Raw genomic sequence first — 16,229 nt, forward strand, 5'->3', positions numbered from 1 at the left:
TTCACGTGGTACGTTACACTTCTAGAGTAGTCAATTAACTCCTGGACTAGGATTTTAATTTCTTGCTTGATTATTTAGTTCCTAGTTTGTGTCACGTTTGAATTAAAATACACTGTGGACTAGTTTACTAGGACAACAATACTTCGGAATCAGATAAGTCCTAGAAATATTGCATGCATTTATAATTGCAAATTACTTAGGTTATTGGCAAGTACTTTTCTATAACCAGTATATATAAGCTCTCCTTAATTTTTCAGGATTCCATAAGATAATAATGAAGATGCTCATCTCATACTTTCTTGCTCTACTACTTTTGCCTTCATTGGTTTTTTCAGTACCTGATTTTCCAGTGTTTAATGTTCTGGATTATGGTGCAGTTGGAGATGGCTTGACCGATACAACCAATGTATTTAACTATCCATTAATAGATGAATTAGGTGTTAATGGACTATTAATTAGTGGACTAAGCACTTTTTTTCTGCAAATTCTATATAGGCTTTCAACAAAACATGGGAAGCAACATGCACATCATTGTCATCTTCTCCGACGATGTACATTCCTTTTGGCAATACGTTCTTGATTCATCCCTTGATATTGAGTGGCCCTTGCGTATCACCGGGCGTCACTATTGAGGTATTTAATTAAAGTAATTAAATCACTGGAAATTCTTAAGTACTGATTTTTTTTAGTCTAAGTACGTCCTAACTCTACTGATTTTGCAGATAAATGGAAATATAGTTGCACCAATTGAACCCTCGGAATGGACGTGTTTGACCACTCATTGTGATAAGTGGATTTATATTAAACATGTTAACGGCCTTACAGTACGTGGGAATGGAACAATTAATGGTCGGGGACAAAAATGGTGGGATGTTAATGTAAGTCAACTACACGAATCAGATTTTAATTATACGTTATTTTTAAATCTTTATAATAACACCAAGTAAAAGGGAAAATTTAATGATAACGTATTAACTGACGCAAATTAATTATCAGCTTTATGTATTTGGTACATTTTGTTTTTCATTCATAGAGTTTTATAATTAGGTGGATGTATATATAAGCTATGTTAAATATTTTCGGGAGCAGATGTACTTGTAACTGGTTGCCGTCTTCAATATTGTTTGCTTAAAACGTTTCTCTTTCATTTTTTGAATCTTTTAAATGTTACTTTCAACTTAGTTAACTTACGTATTAGTTTCAAACCCCTTTTTTTTGACATTGGTGAAGCTTCAGTCTAGGTTTCTAACAGTTTTTATTACCTCTATTTTCAGGACCGCAGGAAACCAACTGTAAGTTTTGGATGCTCTAAAAACTTTTTATAAACATGACTTTTTCAATAACTCATGACAGCATTTATTTTTGGCATTTAACTAATAAAAGGTTTATTTTGTAGGCTTTTGATATTTCACATTGCCAAAACATTAGTGTAAGCGGACTAAGCTTTAAGGACAACCCTCACGTGCATTTTCATATTGAGAACTCCGAATCTGCCACAGTCTCAAACATAACTATAGACGCCCCAGCGAAAAGTCCAAATACTGATGGTATTCATCTTTCTAGCAGCCGAGACGTTTCCATTAACCATTGTCGAATTGGAACTGGTATTTTTGGACATCTCTATCAACTTATAGGATAAAATTTTCTTAATAATTTGATTTTTGTGAAGACAGTGCTAAATTTACTTGAAAATGCAGGGGAAGATTGTATCTCAATTGTAGATGGTTGTTCCAATCTGAAAATCAGCAACATAATATGCGGACCAGGGCATGGTATAAGGTTGAGTTTTCATCTCCTCACTTCTGTTCTCTTGCACTTTCTGTGTTTAGAAATGTAAATGTGATTAATGTAGCCTCATCCAAATGCAGTATTGGAAGTCTAGGCAAGCATGGATCAAACGACACAGTTGAAAATGTTCTTGTCAGTGACGTGGTGTTCATAAAATCTACAAATGGTGCTCGAATAAAAACGTGGCAGGTTGGTGTTACTGTATTAATTTAAATACATGTAGGCTTTATTGTTTTGACAATTTTTTTGTTGTATTTAATCAGGGAGGCCAAGGGTACGCAAGGAACATCATTTTCGAGAGAATATTGTCGCAAGATTCTCATAACCCTATAATTATTGATCAGTTCTATTGTGATCATGAAAACTGTACAGAACATGTAAGTAATTTCTGTTTACAATGTTCAACTTCTGATCCAAATCAACCTCTTAATTAAACTTTTAATACGTTTATTGTTTCAGGATTTAGCAGTACAGGTTAGTGGTATTACTTTTAGACAGATACTTGGAACTTCCCAAGGTGAATTTGCTGTGAAGCTTGATTGCAGTGCTAAAGTTCCATGTACGGGTATATTAATGGAGGATATATACATCCGTTCAGGCACCAAACGTGAAGCTAAATCGTATATTAATAGTGCACATGGATTTGTTAAGGGTCAAAATTTACCTGAAATCCGCCTTTGAGAATCAGGGGCACGAATTTTGGCCGATTAACTTCCAGATTTCATAATTACCCCCTGTCCCCTTGTTTGTTTTGTCTCGTAACTGCTCGAGGGAGTTCAGAATTCTATCTAGGGGATTCAAAGATGCAACAGTGTTATACCCCTTAGATTTAACTTAAAACAATTCTTAATTACCTTTACTGTTACACTAGAATCTTCCCTTATGTATAGGGATTCAAATTTTATTTATATTATATATGCAAAGAAGTTTGATTTTACCTTATTTGTACTAACATACTTTTTTTTATGGGTATTATCATTTTTAGTCCGTGCCACAAACTATTTGTATCTGCTAGTCGAAAAAGTATATAAAATTTGTATAATTTTTGTATATAACATACAAAATATATATAAGTTTTATACATTTTTTAACTATTATTTTTACAGCGGCTATACACTGTCATTTTTTTTTTTTTTTTTTTTTATTAAGGAACCCTCCCGAGTCTACCTAGCTCCGCTCTTGGTTAGAGGGTCTACTCCTTCAATGTTTGAGCTAAATCTTAACATTGTTTTAAGTTGACTTGACCTCTTCGAAACACATTCTACGTATACCTTCTTATGGTGAATTGATACTCATAACTTGGGATTTCTTAAAATTGACTGATAGCCAATTGTAACGGATTCATGGTACCTTTTTGTTATCGAGGTCTATTTCAAGGTCATTGAATCCTTGCAAATTTTAGGTGTTCAGCTGGAAATATTTAGGATAAAAGTTACATTTCAAAAAGAGGTATATGAATATCATCTAATGCATTTGGAGGGGGGGGGGGGGACAAAAATTAACGATGTTATATTTATTTGACTCAAAGACGTCGGCAACAATATTTTTTGTCTTTCAAATTTGCCTTTGGAGGAAGAAATACATTGTCTATAAATCATTTTGTGTAATTATGGTTTCTATTCATTTGTGCACAAATAAAAAATAAATATACTTTCTTCCATGATCAACAAAGTTTGCCAACATCAAACTCGTCATGAATTCGCTTTTTAGAGTGGTCCAATTCAACTTTGCAATTCATTGGTTGGCTTTTTATAATGAATAGTCAATATCAATTGAGCATTAGCACTCGACGAAAAACAAGAATGCGTTTTTTCACTTTTAACCCGTACCAAAAATTATTTATATTTAATAGTCGAAAAGTGTATAAAATTTGTATAATTTTAATATATAACATACATAATGTATATGATACAAAAAAATACATTATTTTTTACTATTATTTTTAGAGCGGCTATACAATATCATTTTCTCGGAACAAAATACCAAAAACCAAAACTATGATTAAGTCAACTAAGTTATAAGATGATTTTATTAAACTTAATGATGATTATGAACCGGGCAAGTTTCCTCAATAGATTCATCTCCACTTGTCATTAGTATGTTAATTAGTTTTAAACAAAGCGCCAGGTTGGATCCTTTGATCATTCCTATTATTCTCTTTTGTCTGACAAAACTAAGTATTTGATATTTACTCCTACATAGTTTCCTTAGTTTCTTTCATCTCATCCATGATTTTGGCGATATTCGATAATGATGGAATTTGGAAGAAAAATTTAACATTGTCACATCCGAAGCCAGTGTTCTTCATTTGGCAGTTACATTAAATCAGCCATATTCCAATCCAATATTTGCTTTATCCTAGATTAACGTACACCGAAATATCCTATATCAGTGTCAACTATCTCCTGCTGTACAATTGTTGAGTTGGTTACATAAATAAAATACTAATCAGACTGTTTTACGTTAAGGTCAGGTTGTTGGATTCACCTATGATTAATGCCATTGCTATCAAAGTTAGATTAATAAACCTATATAATTATTTGTCTTAACTGAACCAGGAGGTCAGAATGACGAAGATCTTTTTGGAAAATAATACTTACCGGCACTCGATGTCTGCACCAGATCAAGTAATTTAATATTAAAATTCACAAATTAAAGCGAGAATACATAAGAGGTTGTGTAGGGTAAAATCGGGGTAATATCCAGTGGCGAAACCAGAAAATTCAATAAGGGTGTCCAAATTTGAATTTTGAACACCCTTTGTGAGTGGGCTAATGCAAGGATGTTTAAAGTCTATTTTTTTAATCAATAATAAGTAATATTTTAGCTTATACGTAGTATAATTTTTCGGTGAAGGATGTTCAATTGACCATCCTTTGGCCAACATAGCTTCGCCCTGGTAATGCCTACCTCGATTTCCCGACGAGAAAATGGAGGGAGAGCACGGATGCACGAGGCCCTTCGTATCGAGATTCAGGAAGGATGAACAATGTGTCCATCATCGGGTATGGTAAAGCGACGCGCCCCGGGCCAAGAATGAGTTCTAAGACCTCGGGAGACATGGTGAACAGTTCTTCATGACGGATAAAGGGTCGTGATATTCGCACTCAATCAAATATCATGGCGCGGATCTCGCTCGATGTCGATTATGGATCAGTAATTACTGGGAAAGAAAGATTTTTACCTTTTTTAGACTTATACTAAGGTTGAAACTCTCCTACTATATAAAGGGAAAGTTTTTCTTTTGTAACATATACTGTAATATGCAAATCAAAGCAATACAAGTTTATTTTCTGTCTTTTAGCTATTGTTAAAGTTTTTGCTCATTTGTTCTGTTCTTCATTCACGACTAGGCTTGAACCGAGGGTCCAATCAAGTACGAGATCATTGGTCAGTCTAAGCTCAAGCTTGGCCATAATATTGCGATTGGTTTGAACATTTATTTCATCTCTAATTCATTTATTTGATATTCTTAATTGTTCGTGTTGAATTAAACCACATATCCTTAAACAGTTTGGCGTCCACCGTGGGGCTAAGGATAATAGTGGTGATTTAATACGAATCTCCATAACACACCATATTTTACGCTTATTCTGTGAAGTCTAAATTTCAGGTCAGCCCAAAAATATCAAACTCCCAGTCTGCTCACTTGAACGTTGACACTGAGTCTGGCCATCACGGAGAAAATAATAATTTAGTGCCCAGTAACGAGGTGCCTCCTGCCGATCTCAACGGTGTCCCTACTGCCGATCCGGTCGATGCTAACTTGTTGGTGTCCATCAACGTCAATTTGCCAACTGATCCCTAAAACAGTGTTTGCGGGGGACCCCGTCTAACATCTCGAGAAGTGCCCGAAGGCGAAGGTGATGGGGTAAGCCTATGGCTAATCTTCGAAATGTTGCAGGCTCAACAAGCGGCGATAGCGCAACTGCAGAATCAAAGCCACGCCCCAACAGGGTCGAGCCCGAACAATCCCGGGAAAGCACTCGAAGAGATGAGTAAATTATCGAGAGGCCGGATGAAGCCGAGCCCAGGGTAAATCCCGAGGTGATGAAGATGCTCGAAGAGTTGACAAAACGAGTTGAGTCGAGTGAGAAAAAGATTGAGGCTAATGAAAAGAAGGTGGAAACATACAACTCCAGGGTCGATCAGATCCCGGGGGCACCCCCTATATTGAAAAGACCGGACTCCAAAAAATTTATCCAGAAGCCTTTTCTCCCGAGCGCGGCACCAAAGCCGATCCTAAAAGGTTTCGTATGCCCGACATCCCCAAATTTAATGGGACCACGGATCTAAATGAGCACGTGACCTCCTACACATGCGCAATCAAGGGGAACGATCTGGAAGATGATGAGATCGAGTCGGTATTACTGAAGAGGTTTGAGGAGACTTTGTCCAAAGGAGCAATGATATGGTATCACAACTTGCCCCCAAATTACATTGACTCATTTGCTATGCTTGCAGATGCTTTCGTAAAAGCCCATGCCGGGTCCATGGACAACGAGATGCTTAGGGAGTTCGTGCCAAGGCTCCAGATGGAATGGATAGACCTACCTCCAGTTGCAGATGATTGGGCCGTTTAGGCATTCAATCAGGGGCTCAACCCCCGGAGTTCCTTGGCCTCTCAATAGCTAAAACAAAATTTGGTGGTGTACCCAGCGGTAACCTGGGCTGACGTCCACAATAGGTACCAGTTAAAGATCAGGGTTCAGGACGACCAACTCGGGGCCCCTTCTGGATCTGTTTACCCCATCAGGGCCGACGATAGGTCTAAGAGGGCCATTGATCAAGAGCCAAGACCGGTCCGAGATCGGTATCAACCATACAGCGCAGACCGAAGGGGGAATAGATCCAGGCATCATCCCGCAAGGAATGAGAAGATAAGCGATCGAGGGCCCGGTGGCCAAGGCCTGATGATCAAAAATGGGTTCGATAGGCCGCTCGGGAGCATGGAAGCACCGAGATTTTTAGAATACAATTTCAACGTGGACACTGCCAGCATTGTGTCAGACATAAGACGCATTAAAGAGACCAAGTGACCCCAACCTTTGCAGTCTGATCCTACATAGAGAGATCCCAATTTGATGTGTAAATATCAAGGCACTCACGGTCACAGGACCGAAGATTGCCGGCAGTTAAGAGAAGAAGTTGCCCGATTATTCAACAACGGGCACCTCCGAGAATTCCTAAGTGATCGAGCCAATAACCACTTCAGGAACAGGGATGCCAACAAACAAGTCGAACAAGAGGAGCCTTAGCACGTGATTAACATGATAATCGAAGGAGTCGATGTCCCCCAAGGATCAATGATAAAGCGCACTAAAGTATCTATCACAAGGGGAAAACGCACCCGGGATTATGTCTCAGAGGGAGCCATTTCGTTCAGTGACGAAAATGCTGAGGGCATCATACAACTTCACAATGATGCACTGGTAATATCCGTACTTATCAATAAATCTCGAGTTAAATGTGTGCTGATTGATCCAGGTAGCTCGGCCAATATCATCAGATCAAGGGTCGTAGAGCAATTGGGGTTACAGGACCAAATCGTGCTAGCGGTCCGGGTATTGAATGGGTATAACATGGCGTGTGAACCATTAAAGGAGAAATAGTAGCTTGCTAGTGAACACTGCCGGGACAATTCAATAAATAAAGTTCAACGTGATCGAGTGGGACATGAGGTATAACGGTCTACGGAGAAAAGTCGTCCGCGAAAGAGATATTCGTTATCGATGAGGTAATCCCGGTACCCGCAATTTCGACATCAAGGAATGCGGAACTGACCAAAAAGGAAGAGATTAAATAGCAATAATTAATACCGGCCTCGGCCGAATCGGAGAAAGATGAGGAGTAGACGAGGAGGATGATTATTGCATCCCGATATCATTCATAGCTCCTGATGACACCGATGCCACCAAATCGACGGTTAAAGAATTGGAGCAAGTCATATTGATCGAACACCTACTGGTTCGAAAGGTATACCTAGGCACGGGGTTAACCCCCGAGCTCAAGAAAAAACTTATTGATTTTCTTAAAGCTAACGTCGATTGTTTCTCTTAGTCCCATCTTGACATGACAGGGATTCCACCGGAGGTAACCACTCACAAGCTGAGTTTGAAACCAAAGTTCCATTCGGTTAAGCAGAAGAGGAGGCCACAGTCCAAGATCAAACATGCGTTCATCAAGGATGAGGTATCCAAACTTCTAAAAATAGGATCCATCCGAGAGGTTAAATACCCCGACTGGTTAGCTAACGTAGTGGTAGTGCCTAAAAAGGGAAATAAACTAAGAATGTGTGTGGATTACAAAGACCTAAACAAAACATGCCCTAAGGATTCTTTCCCTTTGCCTAACATCAATCGAATGATCGACGCGACTGCCGGGCACTAGATACTCAGCTTTCTCGACGCCTACTCCGGGTACAACCAAATTCGGATAGACCCAGACGATCAAGAAAAGACTCTTTCATTACCAAATTCAGCACCTACTGTCGCGCCCCATTTTCTCGCAAAGCGGGTTTCGACGTGCGACAATTTTTTTAAATAAAGGTATTAAAAGAGAAGAGTCACCACCTAACAATATTTGAGGTGCGTTAGGACACCAATTTGAAAATAACTCTATTTGACTAGTCCGTGTCACCAAAGATCGGGTAAGGGCTCAAATTACCACAAAGAGAAGGTGTTAGGCACTTTTCAAGGTCCACAACTGTGGGTCCCAGCCGAATTTTAAACTATGTGGATTATGTGATTAGGTTAGGTGATCAAATAAACAAAGGGAAATTTAGAATTCAAAGAGTCTTACTATAACACATGAGAATTGGTACGAATCTTAATGATCACATGGATGCAACTACATTGGTCTATGTTAAATGACTAAGTGTAAATAACAAGTATATAAAGAAAAGGGGGGATCCTAAGTTATTTAGCCTAAAGGATCACCCCGTGCTAAAGGATCACTCCGTGCAACATAAATAATACTTCGCAACTCCCTTAAGGTAGGGGTTGCTCATATTATTCAGTGAGCACAGTCTATCATCTCTTACTACCCAATTACTATGTGAAGTTGCTACCTAAAGGCGCTCTAATTCAATTCTAAATCGTATTCTATGCATGCACTACTCGTCCCGTACCTACGGTCCATGAGGCATTGGACCTATTATTTGGATGGTTCTAGACTTCACCTATGATGCTCAAAATGATAAAACTAAGCAACATTCAAAACAAATAGGACTCCACATAAAGACAATTAAAGGCCCATGTTAGCCTCCGCAACAAATGCACGCGGGCAGTTTAGGCAGTACATAGTCCCAGAATCGAGACTTAGAGTCCTATAGGCATGGTTTCTAGGTGATTTTGAATTCCAGTATCGTATATGTATCGTTATTGTTCTAAGTGGTTTAGGCGAGGAGGCAGTAAACTGTTTGCAGACTCAGGATTATTAGCACTGATTTTATAGATAGACGTCTCAGGCGAGTGACACTGTCCTATAGGCATGATTTCTAAGTTGTTTGCACAATGGGCAGTGAAAGCTATTAAAACTAAGAATTTCCAGCGTTTGATTCTATACTCATGCTTTCTAGGCGAATAACAGTATTCTATAGGCAAGATTTCTAATAGTTTGTATTTGAACTCGCTGTTAACATACTTATTCCTATATGCATGCTATCTAGGTGGAAGTGTAATAAAACGGCAGAAGCAGTTGAATAAGAGATTAGTGTCGCGGACCCGTTTTCTGGGCGCTCAGCGAGGGCAGCAAGATAGCCTGACTACTACTCTTGCTTCAGCCTTTAACAAGAAACAAGCACAAAATCATGTTTTGGACCAAGGCAATCACACAAATTCAAAGGTTGGAGAGATAACGAAATGAAAGACACAAAGATGGGAGGCCAAGGCCAATTTTTGGGGTTTTTCTCATATACAAAAGAAGGAAATACAAGTAAAGAGATCTGCCTTCTAACAAGGCCTAAGTATCCTATTTATACAGAAAAATGTCCACAGGCAGCTAAGCTGGTTGTGGGCCCGTCCAGCCTGTGGTGTACTGCTTTATGCTGGATTCCAGGAAGGTGTTGGCAGCCCATGTGCCAATTGACTTGTCCAGATGCTGTGGCCCAGTTCTTGCTGGCAAACAGTTACTCCATGTTCATCCAGACAGGATGTGGCCCTACCTAGTTGTGCAGCACATGCCTTTGCTGGCAGCATGTTACTTCCATGATTGTCCTGGCAGACTGTGGTCCTACCCAGTTGGGCTGCATGTGACTTTGCTGACGAAAAGTAGCCCCTAGGAGGGCCCGGACAGCCTGTCGGATTGTTGCCTCCATGTGCAAAGACCTTCTGGTCTTTGGCAGCCAAGTTTGGCTCGTTTGGCAGCCCTTTAGGCAGCAAATTTGGGTGGAAAATATGTGGGTCGGTACACTCTCCCCCACTTGAAATGGCGACGACCTCGGCGCCACACCGATTCAAGTAGTCGTGAACTTGATCTTTGAACGGCCACAATGCCTCATATTTCTCCCGCGTTGCCCTTTCTGACGGTTGCCCTTTCCATCGGACAAGAAATTGGGCGCTTGAATTGCCCCAACCTACTCCTTGTATCACCCGATGCTTGATAATGGTCTCGACCTTTTTGTCGACAACCGAAGAACTTGTGAAAACATTTGGTCGCTTGGATTGCCTCTGCTCCATATCACCCTTGTCTCTACAAGGTTCCTTTAACGGACTGACATGCCTCGACCCAAGTAGCTTTCCACGTTGCTTCCTTGAATCCTCCAACTTTGGAGGTGATATGTACGGACCCATGGCATGTGGCTTTGCCCACGGAATAAAGTCCTTACCCTTAAGGACTCGTTGTTCAGAAGGAGTCAAGGCTTTGTCCCTCTTGACCTCCTTAGTCCCTGTCCCAACTGCCAAAACCGGTGCTCCCTCTTCCTTGAAGCCTTTTACGATTTGAATCGAGGACAACAAACTAACAACTTGTGGTACCCGAACTGCCGGCACCACATACGGACCCCTTGGGTCATAAATGTATGTCTGGTTGAGAAATGGGCATATGTATGCCTTCACTGCATCCCAATAATCCAGCACCAGTACCAGATCAAATACGTCCAGGGAAGCAACAAAGAAACTCACGTTTCCCTGCCAAGATCCTAAGCTGAGCTGCACATTGCGGGCGATCCCTTTCACGTTGGTGGGTTTGGCGTTCACCGTCTTCAGTACAGAACTGCTAGGACCGAACACAAGGCCAAGTGGCTTAGCCTTTGCTTCGGACACAAAATTGTGTGTCGCGCCGGTGTCTACCATGATACGGACTGATTGTCCGTTTAATTGTGCAATCACATCGTCACCTAAAGTGTGAACCAGTTTGACAATGTCATGCTTCCCTTGGGCGACCTGCTTCAAAGTAGGCTTTTCGGCAACTATTGTGCCCAGTACCATGTTGCCAAGATGAGCTATGTGCGGCGGTTGTTCTTTGGCTTGTTCATCCGCTTGGATCCTTTCCTCTGTTAGCCTCCTCTCGGCAGTAATTATGGCGCCGAGTTTCTTCAAAGAAGGACAATCTTTGTAGCCATGACTAGTGTCCTTGCAGATATAACAACCATTGCCATCCTTCCTCCTTTGATTGTACCGGTCGCGCCAGTGCGCCTTGTTGCCTTGTTCTCTGGAATCGCGGTCAGGGGCAGCAACTTGTTTGCCCTTGTCCCGACATCCATGGTCTCCATCCGGTTGGAAGTTGGTGTCCCTCGCCTTTGTGGCTTCTGTCCTATAATCATTTAAGGACTCTGCAACCGCAATAGCTTCATCGACGTCTTTGACTTGACGTCGCTGTAATTCCTGTTTTGCCCAATCTTGAAGGCCATCGATGAAAGTGAATAACAAGTCATCGCTTGCTAAGTTTGGAATTTGCAGAATGAGTTTCGTGAAATTTCTCACGTACTCGCTTATGGAAGTTGTTTGCTTGAGCTCTCTCAACTTCCTACATGCCTCGTTGACAACATTTTGGGGGTAGAACTGGCGCTTCAGTTCGAACTTGAACTGATCCCAGCTCTTGATGGAGCAAGTTCCCTTCTCCATGTCTGCTTTCTTCCGTCTCCACCAGAGCATGGCGGTATCGGCAAGATACATCACTGCTGCCCGGATCTTGGCAGCCTCATCAACGATGTAAAGGTGCTCAAAGTAGTCTTCCATCTTCTAGATGAAGTTCTCTACTTCTTGAGCGTCTCGTTCGCCCCTAAACTCCTTCGGTTTTGGGCCCTCGATCTTGGTCTCCCGCACTGTCACATGACCAGTGCCACCAGCTAACTCTACTGCCTTCAGTTGTTGCTTTAGGAGCTCAATCTCCCCGTGCAACGCCGATACAGCCTCGGTCAGCTTGAGCTCAAGGTTGGTCAGTCCTTCCTTATGCTCAAAAATTGCTTGATCTACCGACTCTTTGACCTCATCTAGTCTATCTAGAGTCGTAGACTCAAGTGCTTGGAAGTAATCCAGAACTTCTCCCATATGCTGGTTTAGAGCATCTAAACTAGCTTCAGTGAGACCCATTCTCACGTTTAAAGGATTTGAGACAGAAGCCTCACAATCTTCACCACGGCTAACCTGTTGTGGGGGCAGCGGTAAAGCTGGCGCCTCACTTGTTACAGCTATGGCGGGATCTCAAACTTTGCTTGTTCCTCTCTTCTTTGGTTTCTGCCGCTTTGTTGGTGACTCGTCTCTGCCACGAATGTTGTCTAAGTTGACATTATCTCCATCAGTTGCCATGGTCGATAACATTTGCTTTGATACCACTTGCCGCGAACCCGTTTTCTGGGGGCTCAACGAGGGCAGCAAGATAGCTGACTACTACTCTTGCTTCAGCCCTTAACAAGAAACAAGCACAAAATCGTGCTTTAGACCAAGGCAATCACACAAACTCAAAGGTTGGAGGGATAACGAAATGAAAGACACAAAGATGGGAGGCCAAGGCCAATTTTCGGGGTTTTTCTCATATACAAAAGAAGGAAATACAAGTAAAGAGATCTGCCTTCTAACAAGGCCTAAGTATCCTATTTATACAGAAAAATGTCCACAGGCAGCTAAGCTGACTGTGGGCCCGTCCAGCCTGTGGTGCACTGCTTTATGCTGGATTCCAGGAAGGTGTTGGCAGCCCATGTGCCAATTGACTTGTCCAGCTATTGTGGCCCAGTTCTTGCTAGCAGGCAGTTGCTCCCATGTTCATCCAGACAGGATGTGGCCCTAGCTAGCTGTGCAGCACATGCCTTTGCTGGCAGCATGTTGCTTCCATGATTGTCCTGGCAGACTGTGGTCCTGCCCAGTTGGGCTGCATGTGACTTTGCTGACGAACGTAGCCCCTAGGAGGGCCCGGACAGCCTGTCGGATTGTTGTCTCTATGTGCAAAGACCTTCTGGTCTTTGGCAGCCAAGTTTGGCTCGTTTGGCAGCCCTTTAGGCAGCAAATTTGGGCGGAAAATATGTGGGTCGGTACATTAGTGTCCTATGGTCATGATATCTAGATGGAAAGTGCATCAAAAGTAATAGAAGTAATTTGATCAATTAATTATTTGAAGTCCTATAGACATGATATGTAGGTTAGCAAAAGCATATAATATACGTCCTATAGGCATGTCGTCTAAACGCACAGTAATAACAAGTATGGCGATTAATAGCATGTTTAAGACAGTGTACGAGTATTAGACAAATTAGTTGAGGTGTGTGCAATTCCTAGATACATGATTTCTACTAGTGTGTAGAAATAGAGCAAGTTAAACAAGATAACGAATAAAGCACGTAGACCCTATAGGCATGTTCTCTACCCTTTATGCAAGAACGAAGCACACCCATTCCTCAATTTCACTAACACCCCAATTATTCGTTATTACAAGTTACAGTACCAAAATGGAATAATACAAACTCAAAGATGACAAAATATAGACTGAAACAAGTACAAACCCGCTATAAAATAACCCAGTGAATTCCTGGGCCTTTAGCAGCCTCACCAACCAACAGACCCAAATCTCAAGCTCATAAGGACAGTACATTCTTCTTGAATCCAATGCACAAGTCCAACAACACATATGGCCCAACACCAAGCCCAATGAATAACTTACTTAGCCAAATGGATGCCAAACTTAACCATACAGGTGATAGACCACTCTTGAAATTAATTAAACAACTTTTCACACTTAACTCCTAAAGCTACAACTAATCAACAGTTCTAACCAAAGCATATAGACAAGATCGCATGAAATACTGACAAGTTTACAAGGCAGGTTCATGTTTGTATTCTCAAAAACAAAACTAAAGTAACAGGATTGACCATCATAGGATAGTGAACTATTCCAAAAGAGTTTCAAGAGTAAACTAATTCAGAATTAGCCTAAAAGAGCTTTAGACACAATATTTAAACATGAAAATCTAATAGAGTCATAGACAAGAACAAGTAGAGCATAGCCTTCACATGAAAGTTTTAATATGAAGGCCTAGTGAAAACAACATAAAAAATTAGGTTCATGATCGAGCAATCACTTAGTAGAAGATAAGAAAACTTGAACATATTGAATATCAGTAATAATACCAGCAAAACTTATAGTAAACAGAAGACATGTCAATTTTCAAATCAATAGGACAGACAAGCATCAAACCTTGTACCAATTGGCCACATATAGGCAAAAATGTTGATTATGAGATTTACTCTAAAAGTGTTAACTAATACTGAAAAATACAGGATCGAACAAGTCAAGAAAAGCACACACTAGAGTTACAAATAGCATGGGAACAAGTCATAGCTAACAGTAGAACTCCAGAGAGATAAAAGTTGGGCATGAATATCTCAACAGGAATTAGAACACATTTTGGGCATGAGTTGGCTATCATAATAGTACAGAACAAGGCAAGGAACCAAACTCAGAATAAGCAACAGGTATAAGTAACCAAATATTCAAAAACATAATGATTAGAAATTATTTAGGTTGGACACACCTAATGAGCATGCATTAAGGCTAGCATATTAGGCTAAGTATTTAGATAGGCTTGCAGAGAAATAGCAAATTATGCATTAAGGATTCAATCATCAAGAAAGGAGTTTGAGCAAGAACATAGTTTCATAAGGGTTTTGGTACAAGAAATAAAAATAAGGTTCAACAACCATCAATCAGGTTTCAATTATGAATCAGGCAGGCATTATGAATCAACTTAGCTATCCACATGTGAGTTAAAATCATAACTCGCATAGAATTGAAGCTAGGGAACTACAGAGTAGTACTAAAACAAGCAGAATTGTATACGAAGGGGCATAATATTGAAATTAACTCAAGGAAATCCAAATAGCACTAATGCACCTAACACAAACACTAACAGAAAGAAGTAGAAGTGCGAGAGTATAGGGCACTAACCAGTTGCAGACAAACTAGGCAAAGGATGAAGAACTCAAAAATCTCAGGAATAGTTGTGGTTATTGAAGACCAGTAAAACCTCAACTCCCCAGTGCTTCAGAGTTCACAGGAGCCTCGAAATGGACTTCGAGCAGTGCTTGCACTGGAGGAAGGCGAACAAAATCTGGTGGCCTTGGCTTTCAGCCGGCCAAGAGCTCAATTTCAGAATAGTACAAAATAAATGAGAGTGAGAGAATAGTTCTTAAGGTGAAAAAGTCTGTCCAAAAGGAAAATTGGGGAGGGGTTATATAGTGGTAGAAATCGAGCAACCAAACATGGAAAATAATTAATCAAACACAAATAAGGAAAGAAAATCACATGCAATCGATAATAGAACCAGTAAAGGAAAAAAATAAAATTTCAAACCCTAGTTTGACGGAAATCAAAGATTAGCCGAGGATCTTGGTAAATCGGACCCATATAATTTGGTAGTAAGTGTATATAGATGAAATATCATCTAAGTCTCGAAGATTGAGGATGATTGTTCATAACTCAGGGCCTGGTACTTGCCAAGAATAGGCGAGTACTAGGTGATGCCAAAATCGTGTAAGTAACAAGATGACAGAATGTATAAGGTAAGGGAATCATGGATTGATTCCATTTTGGGGCTGGATTCGGAGAGGATTTGAGAGTATGACGGCTAGGGTTTCTCTGAGATGAGTGGAATGGAGAGGTTTCAGAGGCAACTGTTTAGGTGGGAATGTCCCTAAGGTTTAGGTTATGGAGAAGTTACGCCCGCATTTGATGGGTACAAAGGTGATTGTCCACACGGATCATGCGGCGCTTCGGTATCTAATGAGCAAGAAAGATTCAAAGGCGCAGTTAATGAGATGGGTGCTTTTATTACAAGAGTTCGATCTAGAAATCCAAGACCGCAAAGGCAGTTAAAACCAAGTGGCGGACCACTTGTCTCACTTGGAGGAGGAGGGGAGGCCACATGACGGCCTTGAAATCAATGACTCCTTCCCCAACGAGCAACTTCTAGCCATTTCAATAACCAAGATGCCATGCTTCTCCGACTTAGC

At 40.8% G+C, this 16,229-nt stretch overlaps 1 protein-coding gene across 1 annotated transcript; it reads left to right on the forward strand.

Annotated features, from left to right (window-relative positions):
* The first annotated feature begins 274 nt into the window (after positions 1–274).
* On the forward strand, positions 275–2,588 carry LOC107802468 (putative polygalacturonase At3g15720). Its single transcript, XM_016625977.2, has 9 exons — positions 275–406; positions 496–633; positions 723–878; positions 1,275–1,292; positions 1,397–1,604; positions 1,698–1,779; positions 1,869–1,977; positions 2,052–2,165; positions 2,248–2,588. The coding sequence occupies exons 1-9, from the start codon at positions 275–277 to the stop codon at positions 2,467–2,469; spliced, it is 1,179 nt and encodes a 392-aa protein (XP_016481463.2). The 3' UTR covers positions 2,470–2,588.
* The last annotated feature ends 13,641 nt before the right edge of the window (positions 2,589–16,229 follow it).

The sequence above is a fragment of the Nicotiana tabacum genome, chromosome 4 (genome assembly GCF_000715075.1).
Source record: "Nicotiana tabacum cultivar K326 chromosome 4, ASM71507v2, whole genome shotgun sequence".
NCBI classification, from domain to species: Eukaryota; Viridiplantae; Streptophyta; class Magnoliopsida; order Solanales; family Solanaceae; genus Nicotiana; species Nicotiana tabacum.